Here is a 26,497-nt window from a genome sequence, read left to right as displayed (position 1 = left end):
GTTCAAACAATGAAGAGTCTAAGAATTTGCAGAAAATAACATTTCTGACTTTGATATCATATGCACAGTCATCTCTCAATGAGGTTCTCACGTGGCCAAAATGACTAAGGAGTCAACTGCTCTTGAGAAACGGTGAACCATGGAAAGTTGGTTTGTGGGGACAGCAGTTAATTGCAAGGCTGCGGTTATTGACTAATCAAATTGAGTTCTCAACCTTAACTCATCCCCCAAGCATTTCACTTCTTTTTTCTATGACAGACTATTTCATTTTGATGCAATTGAAGGCAATGAAAGGACTGTCAAGGTTACATTCTGACTAAGACAAGTTGGAGTGTCTACTTCTCATCAGGAAGTCATGGCACAGGGTTACCACATTGGACCCAACCATAGTGCTCCCCTTGTTCACCTGTCCCAGGTTTCCCTGAGTACATCATGTGTACCCTCCTCCTCTCAGTCTGGCTGCTGTTTAGGTTGGAGGTGAGATGTCAGATGATAATATTGGTGTGCAGCATCAGGTATGTGGTTCACTATCATCCTATCTAATAAAAGAGTAATATGCAATTTAACAGTCACTTCTCAATAAAGAAGGCAGCGCCCACAGCCAATAAGGAGGGAATATGCAAATGGACACGACAAAGATGGCTGAGTCGCTGGAGATATGGAGCCAGCCAGAGCGGGTGGGAGGCTTGGCTTCCTTGGTTACCCCATCCGGCTCTGTGGCCACCCAGACAAAGCCATATTGGCAAGGATGAGGCAAGGACGAGGCAGAGGTGGTTAGGGGCGATCAGGCTAGGAGGGGAGGGAAGTTGGGGGTGATTAGGCTGGTGGTGGGGCCAGTTCTGGTGAGCAGGCCAGCAGTGGGGTATCAGTTAGGGCCAAGAAGGCTGATTGGGGGTGGGGAGTGCTCTGTATTGGGTGAACAGACCAGCGAGAGGGGCAGTTGAGGAAGAACAGGCCTATGGGGGTAGCAGTTGGGGATGAATAGGCAGTGGGGAGAGGGCGATTAAGCTGCCAAGGAGGGGCAGTTGGGCGTGAGAAGGCCGATGGGTGACAATTGAGGACAATCAGGCTGGCAGGGGAGGCAGCTGGGGGTGAGCAGGCTAGCAGCGGGGGTGCAGTTGGGGGCGATCAGGCCAGTGGGGGCAATCAGGTCAGCAAGGAGTTGAAGTTCAGGGTGAGAAGGCCGATGGAGGGAAGTTAGGGACAAGCAGGCTGGCGGGCAAATTATTTAGGGGTGATCAGACAAGCAGGCAGCTGAACAGTTAGGAGCCAGCAGTCCCAGATTGGGAGAGGGATGTACCCCAAGGGGTCCCCAAATGGAGAGGATGCAGGCTAAGCTGAGGGACCACCCCCTCTCCGTGTGCGAATTTCATGCACCAGGCCACTAGTTTTATACAATGACAGAAAAATAAATGAAAGTCCTAGAGAGAGGCTAATGAGATTCCTAAAGACAAAATTCATTCTTCATATGAAAAGGCAACACTGGAAATACTCATTTGTTGCCCGCTTTTAGAATGTCATGTTCCTAGAAAGGTTACTTAATGGGGGAAGGTACTGATATTCAGGAAGAGGGCTGCACGTAACAGTAGTTAAAAGTAATTTTTAAATGGCAAAGGGAATAAGAGCAAAAGCCAGAAATGAAATACAGTGACAGAAAAAAGAAGAGATAAAGCTTTTCATTGGATTGACAAAAATGTACTTGGTGACAATAGAACAGTTCCAAAAAAATCCTCCAAACCCCATTCCCTAGGGATCCCAGGAAGCACTTGAAAAGCCATTTCTTTTTTATCCTTGATTCTTCAACAGGCTCCTATCTACTAAGAAATTTATGAACTATCATATCTCACTAGGCCTCTCCTTATACCTCCATAGTCATTCATGCCTTATAGACCACACTTTCTCTATTTTGCACCATGTCTTATCATCCCCATGAGTCCCTGACAGCGTTAATGAAGCTCTATGTGCATATTGTCCCCAAGGCTGTCATAGAGCACAGGAAAGTGCATATTCAGTTCTTCTTTGGCTGTGTCACCGTCTGGTTAGATCACCACACACCTGTAAAACAGGAAGAATGGCATATGTGGAAGAGTGAAGGAAAATACCAACTCCACTGAGGCCAGCAGTTTTCCCAGGGACTTTGTAGAACGGAGCCCCAGCTCTTCCTTTGTTACTAAAGCAGTGGTTGGCAAACTCATTAGTCAACAGAGCCAAATATCAATAGTTCAACGATTGAAATTTATTTTGAGAGCCAATTTTTTTAAACTTAAACTTCTTCTAATGCCACTTCTTCAAAATAGACTCGTCCAGGCCGTGGAATTTTGTGGAAGAGCCACAGTCACGAGGCCAAAGAGCTAGATGTGGCTCACAAGCCACAGTTTGTCGACCACGTTACTGAAGTGTTTGCCATGTGCACATCTCATTTTCCCCATGAGGTGCTTTGCCTTTAGAACCATAGGATAAGCCTCCTACCCTCTGGAGAGCTGAGAATATCAGATTGTTCTTTAAAAGGCTGCCATGACGGCGCCCGGGGAGGACTTCGTCCTCCCTCCAGCACCCGCAGGCCCGGGAGCGGGAGCTCTTCCCTTGGCCGTGCTCCGAAGTCTCGCCCCGGGGACTGGGCGCCTCCTCCGGCGGAGCTCACGGAGCAGGGACCGGTCTCCTGCTCGCCTGTCGCGCCTCCATGTGGGATAACCAGAGCTGGAACTCAACCGGCTCGGAGGAGGATCCGGAGATGGAGTTCGGGCCGCCTGTGGAGCGCTGCGGGGGTCCTCAGCAAGTGGACAAACTACATTCATGGGTGGCAAGATCGTTGGGTAGTTATGAAAAATAACACTTTGAGTTACTACAAATCTGAAGATGAGACAGAGTATGGCTGCAGAGGATCCATCTGTCTTAGCAAGGCTGTCATCATGCCCCATGATTTTGATGAATGTCGATTTGATATTAGTGTAAATGATAGCGTTTGGTATCTTCGTGCTCAGGATCCAGATCACAGACAACAGTGGATAGATGCCATCGAACAGCACAAGACTGAATCTGGTTATGGATCTGAATCCAGCTTGCGTCGACATGGTTCAATGTTATCACTGGTGTCTGGAGCAAGTGGCTATTCTGCAACATCCACCTCTTCATTCAAGAAAGGCCACAGTTTACTTGAGAAATTGGATGAAATGGAAACCTTTAGAGATATCCTATGTAGACAAGTTGATACTCTACAGAAGTACTTTGATGCCTGTGCTGATGCTGTCTCCAAGGATGAACTTCAAAGGGATAAAGTGGTAGAAGATGATGAAGATGACTTTCCTACAACACGTTCTGATGGAGACTTCTTGCATAATACCAATGGCAATAAGGAAAAGTTATTTCCACAGGTAACACTGAAAGGAATTAATGGTATAGACTTTAAAGGGGAGGCAATAACTTTTAAAGCAACTACTGCTGGAATCCTTGCTACACTTTCTCATTGTTTTGAACTAATGGTAAAACGTGAAGACAGCTGGCAAAAGAGAATGGATAAGGAAATGGAGAAAAGAAGAAGAGCAGAGGAAGCATGCAAAAATGCCATGATAGAACTTAAGAAAAAAATCTCACTTTGGAGGACCTGATTATGAGGAAGGTCCAAATAGTCTGATTAATGAAGAAGAGTTCTTTGATGCTGTTGAAACTGCTCTTGACAGACAAGATAAAATAGAAGAACAGTCACAGAGAGAAAAGGTCAGGTTACATTGGCCTACATCCATGCTATCTGGAGATGCCTTTTCTTCTGTGGGGACTCATAGATTTGTCCAAAAGGTGGAAGAGATGGTGCAGAACCACATGACGTACTCATTACAGGACGTAGGTGGAGATGCCAATTGGCAGCTGGTTGTGGAAGAAGGAGAAATGAAGGTATGTAAGAGGGAAGTAGAAGAAAATGGGATTGTTCTGGATCCTTTGAAAGCTACCCATGCAGTTAAAGGAGTTACAGGACACGAGGTCTGCAATTACTTCTGGAATGTTGACGTTCGCAATGATTGGGAAACAACTATAGAAAACTTTCATGTGGTGGAAACATTAGCTGATAATGCAATCATCATTTATCAAACGCACAAGAGAGTTTGGCCTGCTTCTCAGCGAGATGTATTATATCTTTCTGTCATTTGAAAGATACCAGCCTTTACTGAAAATGACCCTGAAACTTGGATAGTTTGTAATTTTTCTGTGGATCATGACAGTGCTCCTCTGAACAATCGATGTTTTCGTGCCAAAATAAATATCGCTATGATTTGTAAAACCTTGGTTAGCCCACCAGAAGGAAACCAGAAGATTAGCAGAAACAACATTTTATGCAAGATTACATATGTAGCTAATGTGAACCCTGGAGGATGGGCACCAGCCTCAGTGTTAAGGGCAGTGGCAAAACGAGAGTATCCAAAGTTTCTAAAATGATTTACTTCTTTCGTACAAGAGAAAACAGCAGGAAAACTTATTTTGTTCTAGTATTAACAGTGATTGAAACAAGGCTGTGTGACATTCCATGTTGGAGGGAAAACTTTAAAAAACACACACACACACACACACACACACACACAAATTGAATGCTCTAAGCTGGAACATAGGATCTACAGCCTTGTCTATGGCCCAACACCTTGATCTTGTGTACAAAAATGAAGAAATGTTGCAATAGCAAAGCTGAACGTCTAACCCTAGCTGTCTCCTGCTAGACCTCTATGCTCAGCATATAATTATAAATACATATAAAATTGCATGTACATGGCTATATTTTTATTTGCTTGCTCCTAAAAGAAAGAAAAATCAACTTTGAATCACAACTAGGAATTGATGCTTTAATTTTTGGAAACTTTTTCAGAATTTTTAATTGAGTATATGGTCCAGCCTAAGATCCTCGGTGGTATCAGGTTTTGTGCACGAAAGTTGAATGCTCATGGGGCATGTGCTTTCTGTACACCAAATACCTGGACGGGGTTCTTTTTTCAGGCCTGCAGTTCAGTCTGTCTAGAATTTTTCAACCTTTTTTTGTTTTGCTTTGTATAATCATAGAATTCATAGCTGCTGATTTCTATAATGATTCATGTAGTCATGTAAAGTGTCTCTTAATAACTGAGGGCTGTTAATAACTGTGATTTTGCCTTTTCTATATTCTTACTCCAATGAGGAAGCTTGGTTCTGATGGAGAAAGAATGAAAAGTTTTATTCCTCCTCCCACCCCCAATTATCTTTATATTTCCTGTATTTTTAATTGTGTTCTGTATGCTACAGCTTCCCTCCCCCCCCCCCCCCCCGTTTGTTAGAAACAGAATTTGGCAATTTCTAAATTGGTTCTGCCAGCTTTCAAACAGAAACATATGTAGTATAAATCTTGTGTACAAACTGCTTTCTGGAAAAATGGTCAGGATAAAATGAACTCATATTTGTAAGAAGATATGCAATTATTGCTTGTGAAACCAAGTCAGACTGAGTTTGACATTTGACATTTTAGGACTCAGTAACAGGTATGTTTTTTCGTTTTTCTAATTTGGGTTAGTTTAAAAGATATATTGCAAGATATGCATAGAAATGTGAGCAGTGCTTCTGTTTGCCTTTTGATCAGAAACTTCAGCAGAGCTTTAAGATATTCCATGTGATTCAGACTGAAATTCTTTCCTTAGAAGCTATAAGAACTTAAAATGTAAAATCCTTTTTTACTTTTATTAGTTTCAGGCCTCTGTGAAAAACCATGAAGCATGGAGTTGAGACAAGGAATTATATTCGTCAAAGTAGAAATGACTGCCCACTTCAAAATCTTCATTATGTTTATACACAAATGTGCTTGCATAAAGCAGAGGCATTTTGTAGATGCTTTGCTGACTTAAACTCATCTCTGTGGAAACACAGAAATCCGACCCATTTTGTAAAGCAGAAAGTCATGTCACGTGGAACATGTCCTGTATATATTTCATACGTGGTATTGGCGTCTTAATGATAAATGCAAGGTGGTAATTTAATGATGGGATTAGTCTGGTCACTTCATATGCACAATCCTGGAAGTGAATTACTTGCATCAAATATAGTGGTATTTATTATTCTGTATAGAGAGGAAATACATATAAAACATAGCTTACATGCATGCAGATTTCATGCTCCATAAATTTTTCTATTTTTTAATTTACTTTTCTCTAAATGATGTGCATGGAATATGCCTTATTATAGAAAAATGCTGTTCATAATTTGACTATGTGGAAAAGTGCCTATGGTGGTAATGCTAGTAAGGCAAATAAGACAAATTATATCAGTTTACTACATCACCAGTTAACATTTTATATTGTGGTGTTTAAAAAAGAAAAATTTATACCTCAAATGTGTATTTTATTTTACAATCAGCTGTGGGTCAGGGTGTGGGAGTATGGGAGGGTTGGGGAGGGAAGGTATATTCATAGATGCTGATGGAAACTTCAAAAACAGTTCTGTATGCCCACTGTAAATGTTTCTCTGTTTGCCATTTTTTCTGGTAACTATCATGTACACAGACAAGTAACTTTCGTAACTAAATTAAATAGCTTTGTTTTACAAAGGTATGGAAAGTTTACAAAGCAGTATCTAAATCTAACTATCATTAGTTGCATTTGCACTAAATGTTAATGATATACTTTTGCAATTCTGTAAATAAAATGATTACTCTAAAATATTTGTATTAAAAAGGAAAAGAAAAAGATACATTTTACCTTTAGATAACTGCACTGGTACTTTACTAGAGTTAATCCTGTCCAACCAGATTTAGAAATGAGTAGGAGAGTATGAAAAGAATTTAAAACAGGTTATAATTTGTATAGGTACTAGCCCTTTAGACAATATTCAGACCCTCTAGAACTCTGTATGGCTAATTCCTATATACTCTGAATATACATGATGTTTTCTCATCCATAGTTATTTTCTACTTCTCTTCCCCAAGCCAAAAAAAAAAAAAAGAAAAAAAGAAAAAAAAAGAAAATTATCTTTTTACTCTCTTTTCTACTCAGTTACTCTTTTAGTACTATGATAGAAACTTTAAAAATATTGGTGATAAGGGGTTTTGTTCCCTGAGTGCCCACTCTACAGTTCGAGAGAGAGAGCACAGTGTTTCAGTTAGAATTCAGGACTCATGGTTTTGAGGTGGAGGGTGATCATAGCAGCTCTTGGTTTGGGATCACCACAGGGGAGCCAGACCAAGGAGAAGAATGGCTGGGAGAGTTGTAAGAATACAAAATAAGGCAAGGGAGGAATAGGTTTCCCATTTGTTCAATTTCGTCAACTAATTTGTACACCTATACAACATCAGTGTCGATTGCTATTGAGAAGTTTTTAGTAGGGCTGAGCTGGTTCTCGTGAAATTGTGCTTGTTATCTTTAAACTTATCAGTTGTTTGTCCAATTAAACATTTTCTCCAGTATTTAGTCCAAGTTATACAGACGATGTATGTGGATTACCGTCATTGTTTATCTACAAACTCAAAATATCATTTTAAAGTACCTTGGGAGTGTATAGAGTGTAACTATTCTATAATAGCTTTATGATCCTGATGATGTGTTTTTTTGTTTTTGTTTTTTAAAAAAAGTAATAAAGTTGGATCTTCCATGTTACAATCACAAATTTAAAACCAGTATTTAAAAGTGGAAAAATATTAAAATATTATGGACCAAAATAAATAAATAAATAAATAAATAAATAAATAAATAAATGAAAATAAATAAATAAAATAAAAGGCTGCCATGCTGGCTTTACCAACAGAAAGTATTTAGGTGAAGTTCCTGGTCAGACCCCAGAAACTCATTATATAAAGCAAGAAGAAAAGGCATCATAAACCTTGATTAAACCGAGGAGAGAAATATCTAAAGGTGGTCAGGAGGGAATACTATGAGAAGAAAACATTTCAATGGACAAATATCCAGGAATATTATCTTGTTTGTAATTTCTGAGAAGTCTCTCTGAGCTTAACTTACAGCCTGAGATACAAGGAGAAAAATATCCCAAATCCTACTTCCCTGCTCTGACCTGTTCTGAGTCCTACAGAAACAGAGCCTGAAGCAAGGATTGCAGTGGCAATGATTTTTTTAGGAGGTGCAAGGCCAGGCAGTGACAGGGAAGACAGAGAATGAGTCAAGGTCAGATGCAGTGCATAAAATAGTGATATTACCCCAGTTGGCCACTGCTTCACAGCAAGTTGCTAAGAGACAAGGCCAGTGGCTCAGCAAGTTTGGTCACTCAGCATATGGGACTTCTCCAGAGCCATTGTGAGGAGTGTCACAGGAAGGGGAGAGCATTCAGTGTCTGAGACACAAATCTGAATGTATTGCTTGCTAAGTAGGAGAGAGTTGTACTTGTGAAGAAACATGTCTCTAAACCCAACAAGTTCTAACTGTATAATATATAGTATCTGGGAAATGGGAAATCCAGAATTTCGTGGAGTTTTAGAAGCGGAAATGTTTGGGAATTGGCTGAATTTTAACTGTGTGATTATGGGACATCATAGCTGTCATCTTATCCCCCAATAAAGGGGCAACTAGAATAGATGGAGAGAGAAAGAGAAAGAGAGAGAAAGAAGAAGAAGAAGAAGAAGAAGAAGAAGAAGAAGAAGAAGAAGAAGAAGAAGAAGAAGAAGAAGAAGGGAAGAAGGAGGAGGAGGAGGAGGAGGAAGAAGGGGAGGAGGAGGAGGAGGAGGAGGAGGAGGAGGAGGAGGAGGAGGAGGAGGAGGAGGAGGAGGAGAAGGAGAAGAAGAAGAAGAAGAAGAAGAAGAAGAAGAAGAAGAAGAAGAAGAAGAAGAAGAAGAAGAAGAAGAAGAAGAAGAAGAGGAAGAAGAAGAAGAAGAAGAATCCCAACTTGTTTAGTCATAAAAAAGAGATTTGGAGCCCCGGCAGGTGGCTCAGTTGGTTAGAGTATCACCTGGTACATCAAAATGTTAGTAGGTTGGATTCCTGGTCAGGGGAAATACGTAAGTTGCTGGTTCAATCTCCAGTAGGGTCATTTGAGGGAGGCAATCGATCAATGTTTTTCTTTCATCTCTCTCTCTCTCTCTCTCTCTCTCTCTCTCTCTCTCTCTCTCTCTCTCTTCACCCGCCCCCCTCTTCTTCCTTCCCTCCTTCCCTCCTATTCCTCTTTCTCTCTCAAATCAGTAAATATATCCTTGAGAACTTTCAAAAGGGACATGTAGCTCTGACTTGTGTGCTGAGTGGTTAGTAAGTCTGCACTGCACCAAAAGGTCATGGATTTAATTCCCAGTCAAGAGCAGGTAAGGACAGTATTTAAGTTCAACCGCCATTTCTTGTCAGCATGGGTGCAGGAGGCAACCAATCAATGTGTCTCTCTCACATCAATATTTCTCTTCACTTCTCTCTCTCTCTCTCTCTCTCTCTCTCTCTCTCTCTCTCTCTCTCACACACACACACACACACACACACACACACACACACACACTTCCTCCCTCCTTCACTTCCTCTCTCTCTGAAAATCAATAGAAAAAATATCCTCAGGTGAGAGTAATAACAAAAAGTGGTGGGGCGGAGGAGGGGGGAGTAGAGGAGTGACCTGGAGAACCTGGTTCTGCACAGTAAAGATAAGGCAAAAACTTTTCCTAGTGAGAGGACCAAGAAGAAATTATTAACAGGTAACATCCAAAAATGGCATCTTTCTTTTCAGTTTTTCTAAAAAAATTAATAGATCCTTTGAGCCTAAACAGCTATCCCCATGCTGGCTCCGTAAATGTCTGATTCTGGTTGTCCAAAACATGGGGAAGAAAACAAATCTTTTTCACTGTCCAGCTCAGTAAGAGGTCATCACAACAATCTCTCTGGCACCTGGACCCCCCACTGAACAGTAATTTGCAGGAGAGCCTATCAGGGCAAAATTGCAGCTTGGCCCCTTCCCTGATGCTCTCCACTGGACAAGGGAACCCTAGAGTCCCAAACAAGGGCAGACATCAGAGTTAGAGGACCTTGTCCAAAAACCTGGGATTAAAAGTAGAATATTGCCCATAGACCTGACACCCTCTCCATCTCTGCCCAGCCCTGGGTTCCCCTCGGATCTACTCTTCATCACCTCCCTTTTCAACTGTATAGATGTCTCTGAAAGGACCCCATTTCGGATAATTTCGAGACACAAGCCTCCCTAGAAGAGCTAGGAGAAGACTATCTGTATCACACAGTTCATGTGTAGGGCACCAGGAGAGAAGGGATTTTTAACTTTCTCCTGGAAAACGTCGAAATGTTGTTTTCTTTCTAGATGAGGGCTTCGTTAAATAATTTTTGTAGCTAATGCAGTCTTTTTTTTTTTTTTTTTAAATCATCACCTTTGAATCTACACCAAAAAAAGAGAAAGATACAAATTGATCATACCTTAGTGATGCCCATCAGTCAATCAGAAGTGAGTATGCAAATTAACCCAACAAAGATGGCATGTTAATTTGTATACACAGGCATCAAGCGGCCAGGGGATGGGCATCAAGCCCTCAGCCTCTCAGGACTATCGCTCCCCAGGGAGAAGAGATCAGTGGTGCCAAGCCCTGCCCGCATGGTGCTGGGACCATTGCAGGCTATGGGGTTGCTGATCTGGCCCCACATCCAGAGCTTCGTGGAGGCTGACTCTACCAGGCAGCGTGGAAGACTTGTGGCTGGACCGCATGGTGCCCATTCAAGATGTGACACAGAGAGGAGGTACGGGAGGAAATCCAGAGAATGGGATGTGGGAGCAAGATGCACTTCCTTTGGGCTTTGTCCTTCTTAGTCTTGGTCATTTGCTTTTGGGCCTGGAGTGCAAGCACTGCAGTAGAGAGGCAAAATGTAGAAGAAAAGAGATGACCCAGGTGAAAGTGGATTCCTAGCAGAGACACCAGGCCTGACTGCCGGCCACCTGAGGGGCAGTTCTAGGCTGAGCTCCAAGGCTTTGGCAATGTGCCCAGCTAGGAGTCGGGCATTTCAAGGGGCGCAGGGCAGCGCCTCTCTGTCCCTCTATGAGGACACCCAACACAGACGTTACCTTCACCAGCAGGATCTGGGCAACACCTGCAAATGCTACTGCAATCTCTAACATTCTGGGCAAAGAACTGACCCTGTGCCCCTCTGAGTACCAGCTTTGCTAGGAGTGTGCTGTCACCAATGCCATAGATCAAAGCAAAAACCTGGCCAAGTGAGGTGCACAGGAGTGGGCCCAGGCAGGGGCAGGAGCCTGAGGGCAGGGATCTGCCTCACCTGCAAAGAAAGAGGTTCTGCAGTGGCTCCAAGATGCTGGTGGGCCTGGTGAGGTATCAATGGGCATGAAAGGACAGCCAGGCAGAGGGGCAAGGATCTACAGCCCTAAGGCGTGGGTTGGGGGGTGGGGCCACCTCGGTGTAGGGATGCTGCACTGCAGGGTACCTGACTGACTAGATTCAGAGAAGCTCTGGGCCCAGCTAAATGGGCCTCACCCAGGTGGCCTTTGCACTTCAGAGGCAGTGACTCCTGCTCCTGCCTTGGCCTAAAAACAAGTGCACTTGGACCACCTGTTCCGGAGAAGGGGGGAGCAGTAAAGAATGTTGGGGGGGACCAGGGAGAGGAAAGAATATGGGGCATCCACATGAAGAGATGCTTGAGAAGGGGCTCGGAAGCCTGATGGGAAGGTTTGTTCTGTTTGTCCAGCAGCTGCCCCTTAGGAAGGCCAGAGAGCATGGTTCTGAGGGCTCCCTGTGTGCTGAGTCAAGTTCCACAGCTAACTCAGTTTCCTGGTCTGTAAAATGGATTAAGCCTGTCCCAGTGCCTTCACTGAGCTTTGATGGCCAATTGAGATACTATACAAGGAAAATGAGGGTAGAAGTGAGAAAGAAAAGAAAAAATGAACAACACAAAGGAAAGACTGGAAGAAACCTGTAAACCCATTGTCACTTAGAGAGGGAATATAGTCAATAGTGTTGTAATGACGGTATGATGCCAGGTGGGTACTGGAAATATTGGGGAACTTTGTAAAGTATATGATTGTCTAACCACTATTCTGTAACTAATATAAAACCTGAACATAATACAAAATAATATTGAATGTAAAGAAATGAAAATAAAAGTAAATTTTTATAAATTTCAAAGTTCAAATATAGGTTGTAAAGGAAGAAAGGGGAAAAATAAAAATGGGGTTTTCATTTTACCACTGTATTGTCTTTTTAGTACATGAAAAAGACAGTTGTCTTTATATGCTGCTTTTATACTTTTCTAAGTCACTATCTCATTTGAATTTCAGGGCAACTTAAAGACAAGATAATTATTCTTCCCACTGTTCAAAGAAAGGAAATCTGGTTGTCTGGCCCAAATGATTCAATCTTCAAGCCCTTATTGTAAAGCAGGGTTAGTGAAATTTTCTGTTAAGGATCCTATCTATACTAATAAAAGCCTTGGGGGTGATCAGGACAGCAGAGGAGGGTAGTTGGGGGCAATCAGGCCTGCAGATGAGCAGTTATATGTCAATCAGGCTGGCAAGGGAGCAGTTAGGGGGCAATCAAGCAGGTACGCAAACGGATAGGAGCCAGTGGTCCCAGATTGTGAGACGGAGGTCCAAGCAGTCAGATATCCACCGGGGAGTCCCAGATTGGAGAGGGTGCAGACCAGGCTGAGGGACAAGGCCCCTCTGTGCATGAATTTTGTGCATTGGGTCACTAGTACATTAATGGTTTTAGAGAGAGATGAATGGGGTGAAGGGAGAGAGAGAGAAAAACACCTAGCAGTTGCCTCTGTGATGTGTCGGGAAGATGGAACCCCCAACCTAGGTTTGGGTCCTGACCGGGAATGGAACCCACCACCCTTTGATGTATGAGTCAATACTCTAATCAACTGAGCAACCCTGCCAGGGTTATACAGAAATGTTTATTATATTAAGGAAATTATTTCCCCTTTTGATCTGCCAAAAAGTTATGTTTATTATCATGTGAGAATGTTGATTTTTTTTTCTTTATTGATTAAGGTACTACATATATGACTTTATCACCCCAGGGAATGTTGAATTTTATCAAATGTTTACTGGGATAAGTTTCCTCTCTTACATCTCCCTTATTGAGATAATAAGCTGTTAGTGATTATAAAATGTAATGAGATTGGGCTGTAAATTTTCTTTCTTATTCTGCTGTATGAATCAAGTTTACACCAGCCCTATAAAATGAGATAGTGTTCCTTCTTTTTTCTTTTCTGCAAGATGTTGTAGCTGAAACTATTTCCTTTCTTGAATTTCAGTAGAAATTAATAGTAGAGACATCAAGGTCACTTCTCTGTGTAGAAAATTATGGATTGTTGAAGCAATTTCATTGATCGTTCTAGTGCTACCTAAGTTTGCAAATTTTTCCTCTGTAGGTTTTAATCAGTGATGTTTCTGTTTTGACTAAATTTCAAATGTATTAGTATAAGTTTTTTATAATGTTCTTGGCTTAGCTTTTAAGGGCCTACAGTACTTATAAAAAATATTCCATTATTAGTTCCTCATAATAAATATTTGCACCTTCTCTCTCTTTTCTTAATTATATTCTCCAGACGTTTGCAATTTTATTAGCACTTTCAAATAATCTTTGCTTTAATAAAACACTCTGTTGTATGTTTACTTACTTCATTAATTTCTACTACCTCTTATTATTTCTTCCTCTGACTTATCTGCTAGCATAGTAAATCCTCCTGCCACAGCTCCACTGGTAAATGGCTCTCTGAGGCCCAGAGGTCACTGCAATACCTGAGTTCTGGGCAGACTCTGAAGGGCTGGCTGGAATACTCCAGATCTTATGCTTTGTTCACATATGGCTCCAGTGTGGCTTCCTGGTATTTTGTCAGAAACAGAGGAATTTACCAGCAGGGGAATATCTATAACTATGAGATGTCATACCAAGACTCGGCGACAGATGGGGATGTGACACAAGCATCTCTGTAGGTGTGAATTAGATTTTCCAAACATGGCCTTTTGCTACATCTTCCCTGACTAAGACATAGACAGAAAGAAAGACCCACCAGGTTTTCAGTCATATATTAGAGGTTCTGGTAAATGACTCAGTAGCATCCCTCTTCCCTATCCCAAAACAAACCATTGGTCACATCACATATAAACATGGCAAGAAAGTGCACACCCTGAGTGAGATGGGAAGACAAAGTACCTATTCACTCCAGAAGGTATGACCTTCAAACCTTGAGGGAACTATATGCTTTAGGGAAAATAAATGACCTTAGTGGGCAAAGCTCCTGGGGATATAAAGGTCCTCAAGTGGGCAATGGGGGTTGGAGGGAGTAGATGTTGTGATCCAAAGTCACATCAAAGGCAACATCACTACTCAGAACATGGCTCCCATTCAACTCTCTTCGACCCAGAAAAACAGTCAGCACCATTTGATTTGAGGGAGGGCTCTCTATTGTTACACTCACTCCAGATTGGTGAGGATGAGCACACTGTGTTCACCCAATCTCATTTCTCCTCCCCTTCTCTCCGTAGTCCTCTCTATTCATCACCCCAGACATTTGCTCACTCCAGAGTTTTACTGAATTATCCCCAACCCAACATTTCAGCCTTGCTCTTTGTTGCTGGCTGGCCATGGGAAAAATTAGAGTGTTCTAGTAGATGCCAAAAGTCTAGAAATCTCATAGATGTGTATCTATTCTATAGACCTTTTTCTCTCCCCATCCCTGCCCTCTATCCCCATCCTTACTACTACAGAGGCCAGTTGGAAGCACAATCTTCCCCACGCCAAAACATAACACAGGTTCTCCTTCACTGACAAGTCTCTCCCTCAAAACTGTTGTCATGTAAACATGACATGTAAACACTCCAGAAATTCTGAATGGCACTCCACTCTCCTAAAAGGAATATACAGGTAACTCCTAACTGAGGGAGGAATCTCTTCTCAACAACACAGAGAAGTTTCATGGACAGATCAGATCAGCCAAGTTCTGGCCCAGTATACCTGTAGGTTCTAATTGTGGCATAACGTGAGAATGATCAGGCTCAGGGAAATTGGTTTATAGAGGGAGTCTCAAATGCCATGTGTGAGTGTGGGAATGTCATGTCATTGTGCCATTGTCATTTCCCTACAATGAATGGCCCTGCCCACTTGCAATGAACACTGGAAGTAATTTGGTGAGTGGCTAAGGCCCAAGGGGATTCATTGCCCAACATGGACCAGACATGACATTCTGCTGAATGTTGGGGAAGAACATCAGGGAATAATGGATAAAACCAAAGGGAATACATGATCCAAATGAACTTTTCCATCACAATATGGTAGCCACTGAGATACCTTCCTCTTCTAAGAGAAAAAGAGTCCCAGATTAAACATATAGACAGAAACTTTCATTCTTCAATACCTCTTTAATTTTCCCCATATTTTGGGACAATATAATAAATGATGATGTTTGTAGAGCTGTGGATAAGACCATAGCCTATGAAAACATATCTCTGCACTATCCCCCATCTTTCCCTCTTATAAGCTGAGTGATTTAGAGCACGTCCCCTACCTCCTCAGGGCCTTAAATTGCTCAATTATGAAATGTAAGAAATATCAATATTTCTCAAGGAGTGACGTTAGGATCTATGGTCAGAGATCAATAAATATTAGCCAGCATTAAGATGTTAGATATTATTTTCTCACTTATAATAAGATAAAAGGATAAATTTGTATATATACACGCAAAAAAGGATAAAAGGATAAATTGGGATATATACACACAAAAAAATATATTTAGCCATAAAACAATATTGATATGTGTGAGAACTTGGATGAACCTCAAAACCATCATGCTAAGTGAAAGAAGCCAAACAAAACAGCTCACATATTACATGATCAAAATGGAAACACAAGTAATCTCATGATCCCATTCATATGAAATATCCCCAATATGCAAATCCATCAGAGACAGGAATGATACGTGTAGTTGCCAGAGGTCAGGGTTGGGTGTTGCTGGTAGAGGGAGGATGGAAAGTGATTAAATACCAATTAATTTGTGGATACACACAACCTCATGGATATAAATAAAATGTTCTGATGGGGTATCAGACTAGCAACTGATTTCTCAACAGAAACTTATCAGGCCAGAAGGGAATGGGATGAAATATACAAAGTCATGCAAAGGAAGGGTCTGAATCCAAGAATACTGTACCCAGCAAGGCTATCAATCAAAATTGAAGGGGAAATCAGGAGCTTCACAGACAAAAAAAGACTGAAGGAATTTATCTCCACCAAACCAGCAATGCAAGAAATGCTAAAGGGTATACTATAAAAATTAAGAAATAGGAAGTGAAGAAGGAACACGGGTATAGAATAAAAATGGCGTCAAATGAGTACCTATCAATGATAACCTTAAATGTAAATGGATTAAATGCTCCAATCAAAAGACATAGGGTAACAGATTGGATAAGAAAACAAGGCCCATACATCTGTTGTCTACAAGAAACCCACCTGAGAAAAAAAGATGCACACAGACTGAGGGTGAAGGGATGGAAAAAAGTTTTCCAGGCAAACGGAAATGAAAAAAAAGCTGGGATAGCAATACTTATATCTGACAAATTAGATCTCAGAGTGAAGGACATAATAAGAGATAATGAAGGCCACTTCATAATACTAAAGGGAACAATCCAACAAGAAGAAATAACCCTGGTAAATATATATGCACCCAATACGGGAGCACCCAAATACATAAAAAAAACTGCTGGAGGACATTAAGGGAGAGATTAGCAGCAATACAATCATAATAGGAGATTTTAATACCCCACTGTCACCCTTCGACAAATCATCTAAACAAAAAATCAGCAAAGAAATATCAATCCTAAATGACTCACTAGACCAGATGGAATTAATTGACATCTTCAGAACATTCCACCCCAAAGCCACAGAATATACATTCTTCTCAAATGCACATGGGACATTTTCAAAGATAGACCACATTTTGGGACATAGGCAAAGTCTCTTCAAATTCAAGAAGATAGAAATCATATCAAGCATCTTCTCAGATCATAGTGGCATAAAACTGGAAATTAACTACAATAAAAATAATCCAAAGAAATCAAACACATGGAGACTAAACAGCATGCTATTAAACAAGGACTGGGTTGCCAGAGAAATCAAGGAAGAAATTAAAAACATCCTGGAAACAAATGACAATGAAAACACAACAATCCAAAATCTATGGGACACAGCAAAAGCAGTTTTGAGAGGAAAGTTCATATCCTTACAAGCCTATTGCAAAAAACTAGAAAAAAGTGTAACAAATGATCTAACTCTACAACTCAAAGAGTTAGAAAAAGAGCAACAAGAAAAGCCCAGTGTAAGTAGAAGGAAGGAAATAACAAAAATCAGAGCACAGATAAACGACATAGAGACCAAAGAAACAATACATAAGATCAACAAAACCAAGAGCTGGTTCTTTGAAAGGATAAACAACATAGATGGACCTCTAGCCAGGCTAACCAAGAAACAAAGAGAGAGGACCCAAATAAACAAAATCAGAAATGAAAGAGGTGAAATAACAACAGACCCCACTGAAATACAACGGATTGTTACAAAATACTATGAACAACTCTACTCCAACAAACTGAACAACCTGGAGGAAATGGACATATTCCTAGAAAAATATAATCTTCCAAAACTCAATCAAGAAGAATCTATTGATAAAAATCTCAATAAACCAGTGACTTGGGAAGAAATTGAAACAGTCATCAAAAAGCTTCCAGCAAACAAAAGCCCAGGGCCAGATGGCTTCACAGGAAAGTTTTACCAAACATTCAAGGAAGAACTAAAAACTATCCTCCTCAGACTATTCCAAAAAATCCAAGAGGAAGGAACACTTCCAAACTCCTTCTACGAAGCCAGCATCACCCTAATACCAAAACCAGATAAAGACAACTCAATGAAAGAGAATTACAGCCCAATATCCCTCATGAACATAGATGCCAAAATCCTCAACAAAATTCTAGCAAATCGACTCCAGAAGAACATCACAAAGATCATACACCACGACCAAGTAGGATTTATTCCAGGAATGCAAGGATGGTACAATATCCGCAAATCAATAAACGTGATACATCACATAAACAAATTGAAAGATAAAAATCATATAGTCATATCAATTGATGCAGAAAAAGCATTCGATAAAATCCAACACCCCTTTCTGATAAAAACTCTTAACAAGGTTGGAGTACAAGGATCATACCTCAACATAATAAAAGCTATCTATGATAAACTCACAACCAACATTATACTCAATGGGTAAAAACTAAAACCATTCCCTCTAAGAACAGGAATAAGACAGGGATGCCCACTCTCTCCACTCCTGTTTGACATAGTTCTGGAAGTACTAGCCATTGCAATTAGACAAGAGGAGGAAATAAAAGGCATCCAAATTGGAAAAGAAGAAGTAAAGCTATCCTTATTTGCAAATGACATGATATTGTACATAAAAACCCAAAAGACTCCATTAAAAAACTAATTGACTTAATAAATGAATTTGGCAATGTAGCAGGATACAAAATTAATGCCAAGAAATCCATGGCATTTCTATACACCAACAGTGAAACTGCAGAAACAGAGACTAAAAAAGCAATTCCATTTACCATCGCACCAAAAAAATTAAGATACCTAGGAATAAATTTAACTAAGGAGGTAAAGGACCTATATGCAGAAAACTACACGACACTGAAAAAAGAGATAGAGGAAGATGTAAGGAGATGGAAGAACATACCATGTTCATGGATTGGTAGAATCAACATCATCAAAATGTCCATACTTCCAAAAGCAATCTATAGGTTCAATGCACTCCCCATTAAAATACCAACGACATATTTCACCGACCTAGAAAGAATTCTCCAAAAGTTCATTTGGAACAATAAAAGACCCTGAATAGCCACAGCAATTCTGAGAAAGAAGAGTAAAGTAGGAGGGATCTCAATACCAGACTTCAAACTATATTACAAAGCCACTGTTCTCAAAACAGCCTGGTACTGGCACAAGAACAGGCATATAGATCAATGGAATTGAATCGAGAACCCAGATATCAACCCAAATCACTATGCTCAATTAATATTTGACAAAGGAGGCACGAATATACAATGGAGTCAAGACAGTCTCTTCAATAAATGGTGTTGGGAAAATTGGACAGACACCTGAAAAAGAATGAAACTAGATCACCAACTTACACCATTCACAAAAATAAACTCAAAATGGTTACAGGACTTAAACATCAGATGGGAAACCATAAAAATACTAGAAGCATCCACAGGCAGCAAAATCTCAGACGTATGCCAAAAGAACTTCTTCACTGATACTACCCCTCAGGCAATGGAAGCTAAAGAGAAAATAAACAAATGGGACTACATCAAAATAAAAAGCTTTTGCACAGCAAAAGAAACCATCAACAAAACAACAAGAAAGCCCACTGTGTGGGAGAACATATTTGCAAATGATACCACTGATAAAGGTTTAATCTCCAACATCTACAAACAGCTTATACAACTAAATAAAAGGAAGATGAATAATCCAATTAAAAAATGGGCAATGGACCTAAATAGAACATTTTCAAAAGAAGACAGAAGGAAGGCCAAAAGGCACATGAAAACATGCTCAAAGTCACTAATTGTCCGAGAGATGCAAATCAAAACAACAATGCGGTACCATCTCACACCTGTCAGAATGGCCAACATCAACAAATCAACAAACGACAAGCGCTGGCGAGGATGCAGAGAAAAAGGAACCCCGGTGCACTGCTGGTGGGAATGCAGACTGGTGCAACCACTGTGGAGAACAGTGTGGAGTTTCCTCAAAAAACTGAAAATGGAACTCCCATTTGACCCAGTAATCCCACTTCTAGGAATATATCCCAAGAAACTAGAAACACCAATCAGAAAGGATATATGCACCCCTATGTTCATAGCAGCACAATCTACAATAGCCAGAATTTGGAAATAGCCTAGGTGCCTGTTAGCAGATGATTGGATCAAAAAACAATGGTACATCTACACAATGGAATACTATGTTGCCATAAAAATGAAGGAATTCTCATCATTTGCAGCAACCTGGATGGAATTGAGAACATCATGCTGAGTGAAATAAGCCAATCAATGAAAGAGAAACACCACATGACCTCACTCATTTGTGGATAATAAAGATCAATATAAACTGATGAACCATAAGATAGATATAGAGACAGTAAAGCAACAAGCAGTTTGTCAAATTACAGCGGGGAGGGGAGGAGAATCTGGGGGAGATAATAGATCAACCGAAGGACTTGTATACATGCATATAAGTACAACCAATGGACATAAAACTCTGGGGAGGGAGGGGATGTGTGGGACGGAGGGAGGGAGGCAAAAAAAAATCAAAATCAATAAAATATGTAAATAAAAATAAATAAATAAATAAAATGTTTAAAGGAGTTTAAAAAAAAATAAGAGGAAGATAGGTGGTTGTAAAAGATCAGGTGGTTGTAAAAGGTCAGGTGCTGAAGAAACTTATCTGTACAGGAACTCATCATGTTAGCAGAAATGGCCACCTACATGATTGCCTGAAATAAATATTTCCTCCTTCAGAATTATATTTAAAGGTTGGAAAAATAAAATTCATGGCTGCAGACCTCGGGTCTAAGCCCTCCCGAAAAAAAAAAAAAATGTTCTGATGGGGTAATGAGAAAGCTTTGACACTAGAGAGAGGTGGTGGTTGCACAAGATGGCCGGCGGAGGAAGGGGGGGTAGTTGTGGGCAATCAGGCCAGCATGGGAGAGCAGTTGGAGGCAACCAGGCAGCAGGGGAGGACAGTTTGGAATGACTAGGCCAGCAGACGAGGGCAGTTAGGGGTAACCAGGCCAGCAGGGGAGGGCAGTAAGAGGTGACCAGGCCAGCAGGGAGGTTAGTGAGTGACGACCAAATGACTGAACAAGCAGGCTGTGTAGGGCAACCAGGCTGGCAGCGGGGTTAGTGGGGGACAACCAAACAACTGAACTCGCAGACTGCATGGGGCAACTAGGCCAGCAAGTGGGGGAGGGGGTAGTTGGGGGCAATCAGGCTGGCAGGGGGAGACAGTTAGGAGTGACCAGGTCTGCAGAGGGGGGCAGTTGGGGGTGACCAGAGCAGCATTTAGAAATGACCAGGCTGGCAAAGAGAATGATTAGGAGCCAGCGGTCCAGGATTGTGAGACAGATATCCGACTGCCAGTTTAGGCCTTATCCCCAGGAATCGGCCAACCCCCAAGGGGTCCCGGATTGGAGAGGGTGCAAACTGGGCTGAGGGAACTCCCCCAACCCCCCATGCACAAATTTCATTCACCAAACCTCTAGCTTGTAAATAAAACCTTTTGGGAGGACACTGTTATGATGAATGGGTTGCTATGTCAGTTTTATAGATGGTGGTGGATGCCCTGTTCCTCCCCTGTGCATCACTCTACCATGGCCCTTCCCACTCAGTACTCTGCTCCCTGATGTTTCTGTCTCCCCCAACTGATGGTCAGCTCTTTCTAAAGCAGATATTTTCAACCAGCATGCTATAAGAACTTTTAAAACATGCAATACCAGACTATTTAGTCAGTAGCACTAACCTATTTTTCCCTTAGATCATCAAATTAAAAAATGACAACAGCCCAGCTGTTGTGGCTCAGTGACTGAACCAAGAGGCCACAGTTCAATTCCCGGTCAGGGCACGTACCTAGGTATCAGGCTCAGTCCCCTGTGTGGAGCATGCAAGAGGAAGCCAATCAAGGATTCTTTCTCATCATTAATGTTTCACTTCTCTACCTTCTTTCCTCTCTGAAATCAATAAAAATTATATTTTAAAAAATTATGAAAGTCAACACAACAATAGTCATCGTTGAATGCCCTCTGTGGGACCATAAATATATACGTTATGAAATAGAATTGCATTTTATTGGTCTCAGTGTGTAATATAGTTGTGTCTAATTGTTTTATTCTTGGTACCAGAAGTACATAAATACAAGTACAGGCACCTAATATTTTTTTTTAGTCACTTTGGAGCAAAAAGGTTAGCTAATCACTTTTTTTTTTTTTTTTTTTTTTTGCAAAACAATCAAAAGTATACCTATTTTTTGTAAGATATACAAAATATATGTATTTTTTTAGTGTGCCACAGAATTTTAATAGTTTATGTATCATGAGAAGAAAAAGCTTGAAAATCACTGCTCTAAAGACAGGAGACACGTCTCCACTAGGGTTGTCCATTAGCCAGAGAAGGACCTAAACAGACACCAGTAAAAGAAATTACCCTGATGGACTTAGTTGCATGGAGATAAGGCACTGGGGGTTCTATCACTGAGGACTCCGGTTTCTGGGCACCAGTACTTCCACTGATCAACACCACGTACCACAGGCCCCACCTTGTACCCTTGGGTTCCTGCTCAGGGCTACAGTTCGCTCTGGTGTCTTCTCTAAGTTATCAGCTGTGGATACTGATGTGGTCACTGCATACTTCCCACAAAGCCACCCAGAGACCATCATAAGGCAGGAGGCATGGGGGTGGAGATGCTTTAAAGAAAGCCTTCTGAGGTGAAGCACTGCAAAACCAGAGGGGGACACAAGTCACAGAACCTACCCACATCTCCTTCCGCTTCTGGGCACAAACAGAGAGCACAGAGAGACACCACCAGCTCCCACCTGAGCAGCCTTCCTGGGAAGATGCAGCCACGCCTGTTCCTGCTCCTGCTGGCCTTTTTCCTACTCTCCAGGGCGAAGGCAGGTGAGTGACCATCCCCACCCTTACAGGCACAACCCATCCCACAGTGAGCACAGACCTGCTGGCCCTTCTGCCCATCCCGGATCCAGCCCTCCACCAGGAATGCTCTGAACCCCAGATCCCATCCCATCTCAGACCCACACACATGAGCTGGATAAGCCACAGGCAGAAATGAAAGGGCAGAAGCCTATTCTCAAGAAAAGCCAGTGGGAACAATGCCCTCCCCAGGCCCTACCTGTGCCTTGTGTAGAGTGTAACTTTCTAGAAGTGAATGGCAGAGGCTGGGAAACTGCAGAGGGCAGAGCAGTCCTGGCTTCCATGCCTGTGATGAGACAGGTGCTGTCCTCAAGGTCTGCTTAGGAAAGAAGCCCAGAGTTCAGCAGTCCACACTTGGTGGGGTCACCATCCCCATAAGACTCCTGCTTCCTCTGCTCCATCTGAAGGTTCCTCAGTCCCTTTCTAAAACTCTTCTTTTCTTCCCAGGCCTTTAGCAGCTTCTTTAAAGGATGAGCCAGTGAGGATAACAGTCCCAAACTTGTCTGTTTTCCAGAATCCCACAGCACTGGCCTTACCAACCCTCCTCCAAAGGCCCATTGGGACCCAGTACTTACAGGCAGTTAACAAACACTGGCAACTTCCCACCTGTCAGGCCCTAGGACAGCTCTACAACATCTAGATACCTAAACCTAAGTCCTGGATACTGCAAAGCACACTTCCCTGGACATCACAACACCTCAGGGGCCTCAGAAACTTACCTGACACCAAGCAAAGTCAGGAGAGGAATTTTTAGGAGCCTCTAGGCCTTCCCAGTTCCTAAGACCTATATTCTCACCTGCAACTATGTGGCAGGCCAAGTCACAGACCCAGCCTGGTACTCTTCCCTTTTCCAGAAGAGAACGTTGAGTCCCCCATCCCCTTGACTCCCTCCCAGCTCTATGCCACCCTAGGCTCCCAAGTGCCCAGCGCATGAGCATCAAGCAGATGCTTGCCTGATGGACTCCGGGGAGCACTCAAGTAAAACAGAATTTTCCTGCAGGGGAGATCATCAGGGGACATGAAGCCAAGCCACACTCCCTGCCCTACATGGCCTACCTTCACATTAAAGATGAAGAGTAGGAATCCAGGTGTGGCGGTGTCCTTGTGGGAGACAACTTTGTCCTGACAGCTGCTCACTGCAATGGAAGGTGAGAGACTGCAGCCAGGATACACCTCCTAAGACCCAGGCCAGATCCCCAGTTTCCTGGTAACTCAAGCCCATGAAAACATATCAGAAGAGCCATCAGATATTGTACAGAGCAATGAGAGCCTGAGAAATAGGACAGGTAAGCTTTGGCCCTGAGAGTCAGAAGTGACAGCAAGTGACACCATGGAGAAGAGAAGTACCACACTAGGCAAATACAGCAGTGGTGGATCATGAGCACATGCATTAGGGTCAAAATGGAAATGCAAGCAATTTTGTGATATTTCCTGAGGGCAAGAGAGAGCTCCCACAAGCCCTACTCTCTGTGTGTCACTGGGAACCAGAGTCACTCAGCCCCTGGACCCTATAAACTGATATCCTTAGTCTGTAGCCCTGCTCTGTCCCAGATGCCACTTGCCCTTCATGGCTCCTGGGATGTATCTATTGTGACTCTACCTACCCTCCCAGGACACACCCCCCCACACACACACACACACACACATGCACACTCATCCACTCTGTTCTATTTACAGGTCAATCAGTGTCACCCTAGGGGCCCACAACATCACAAAGCAGGAGAAGACCCAATAGGTCATCCTGGTGAAAAGAGCCATCCCGCACCCAGACTATAATGAGAGAAAAAGCTCCTCTGACATCATGTTACTGCAGGTGAGGAAACCTCCTGCTGCTCTTGCAGCTCTGGGATCTCATTGTATCTCCTCTCACTGTGAATTGTTCCTTTCTTTCCTCCCATTCTGGCCACCTGACCAGTCCTAGTGACTCAAGGGTCCCTAAGTGTCCAGGCTCAGAGACCACTAGCTGACCTGGACTCCCTTGCCTCTTCCCCATCAGCTGGAGAGAAACGTCAAGCAAACTTATGCTGTGAAGACCCTCCAACTGCCCAGCGGCAAGGACGTGCCAAGTCCAGGAGATAACTGCATTGTGGCCGGCTGGGGGCAGGTCACCAAGAAGGGCCCTTGCTCAGACACTCTGCAGGAGGTAGAGCTGACCCTGCAGAAGGATGTGAATTGTAAAAAGCGCTTTAACCATTACAACAAGAACATTCAACTGTGTGGGGGGAACCCAAGAAAAAATAAGGCTTTCTTTCAAGTGATGCTGAACATCTGCCCAGCTTGGTTCTGGGGAGAAGGGTGTTAGGGTAGAGGATAGGACCTGGGGACCTAGGCAGGGCGGTGAAATCCTTCACACTCTAGGTTGTGATCTTTCCCCCTGGAAAGAAAAGAGAGAAGCCACCAGAGCAGAGAGAAAAAGGATCTCCAAGAGCATACACGGGCCTCTGGTCACTCCAAACATAATTCTCCCCCCAGGGGCCGGGGAAGGGGATTTGCAACACTCTGGCAAAGCTGGGGCAATGCAGTTAGATCACTATTCCCTAGGTGTGCAGAAATTATAGCTGGTGGCTCCTCAGAGCTGGTAAATAGTGTCAGCCCCACCTGCCTGTCTCAGGTCCTTACACAGTGGACTGCAGCCACAGCCCTTCAGCATCTTCATAGCCAGAGGATCAGGGTCCTGGGGGAGCAGAGGGAGCCACTACTACCTGTGTATAGTGAAGCAGTGACAATGTCCAGGCTGAGGGGACTATTGGGGACCTTCCTGTCCACTTATCTCCAGGGTGGAAACAATGCTAGGCAGCCTTATCTGAGAGGGACTTGGGACGGCAAGGAGGGCAGGGCCAGAAGAACTGGCTCAGACCTTCCCTCTCTCTTTCCACAGGGGGACTCTGGGGGACCGCTCCTGTGCAAAAATGAGATCCAAGGCATTGTCTCCTATGGAAGCGAGGATGGGAAACCACCAGAAGTCTACACCAAAGTCGCCAGTTTCCTTCCCTGGATAAGAGAAACCATGAAAAGCCTCCAACTGCAGGACCCAGACGTCTTCTCTGGAGCTAATCCAGGATCACACTGACGGGAGGGAGGTGTTGCCTCCCTCAAGTCAGTGTGATAAATGTCTCTCAGCTAAAGGAAGACCTGGATTGTTAATTATTCTTTGACCCTCATTCACAGACACCAGCTCTGTGCTCAGAAGGCCAATAGCACAATTCTCTGTTCTACTTCCTCCTCTTCCCCTCCACTCACACCCCCAAACCTCATGCAAAGCAGTTACCAGCTCCTTCTTGGCCAAACCTGCACTTTCAGGGCCCACCCTTCTGCACCATTAGGAGAAAATATGAATCTCTCAGGTCCTGGACTCAGTGTGAAGGTCGTACTTCTTCCTCTGTTATGTGCTGAGAGGAAAGGACTAGTACTGTGGGTGCTGGGCACCAAGCAGGCACAGCCTGGGTTGCAGCTCAGGAGGCCCCACGACACTGGGGAGAGGAGGGCCTTCCTGAGCAGGACATTGTTCTCCCACAGCCATGGAGTGGCAGGTTTTGGTGGTCTGGGGTATGGTGAGGAGAGGCGGAGTGGAGGAGAGAGGGAAACCCTGAGAAGTTTCTCATTCTTTCCTGGGCTGAATTTCCCTCCCTGCCCTTTTCTGCCCTCCTCTGAACTCAGGGTCTAGCTTGGCCTCCAGTGTCCTGGCTGCACCTTTTTCTCATCCTGCTAACCACTAAGCATCCTCAGAGTCCACCAACCCCAACACCCCACAGACCACACTGGTCTGAGCTCCTTGCTCCCCTATGTCCCCCCCACCTTGGACACC

General features: G+C 42.9%; 1 protein-coding gene and 2 pseudogenes across 3 annotated transcripts in view; all 3 read left to right on the top strand.

Moving 5' to 3' along the window:
* The first annotated feature begins 432 nt into the window (after positions 1-432).
* The window catches only part of LOC311610202 (granzyme H-like), a 116,007-nt pseudogene continuing 89,942 nt past the window's right edge, over positions 433-26,497 (top strand). Inside the window, exon 1 of the transcript in view lies at positions 433-513. The product of the transcript in view is annotated as a granzyme H-like (transcript). The remainder of the gene's footprint in view (positions 514-26,497) is intronic.
* Positions 2,681-4,646, top strand: LOC311610184 (ceramide transfer protein-like; the record flags this gene model as incomplete). The annotated part of the gene is given in 5 exon segments (XM_084861180.1): positions 2,681-2,761; positions 2,763-3,578; positions 3,580-4,140; positions 4,144-4,425; positions 4,429-4,646. Coding segments are annotated over 5 exon segments (1,791 nt in total). The 3' UTR covers positions 4,480-4,646.
* On the top strand, positions 22,599-25,774 carry LOC311612071 (granzyme B-like; annotated as a pseudogene). The gene is made up of 6 exons: positions 22,599-22,659; positions 23,207-23,259; positions 23,773-23,840; positions 24,370-24,505; positions 24,689-24,835; positions 25,571-25,774. The product of its transcript is annotated as a granzyme B-like (transcript).

This window comes from Pipistrellus hanaki (genome assembly GCF_964339955.1).
Source record: "Pipistrellus hanaki genome assembly, chromosome: 1".
In the NCBI taxonomy this organism is placed as follows: domain Eukaryota; kingdom Metazoa; phylum Chordata; class Mammalia; order Chiroptera; family Vespertilionidae; genus Pipistrellus; species Pipistrellus hanaki.
The sequence above is the reverse complement of the archived record's forward strand: the minus strand, read 5'-3'. Positions and strand labels throughout refer to the sequence as shown.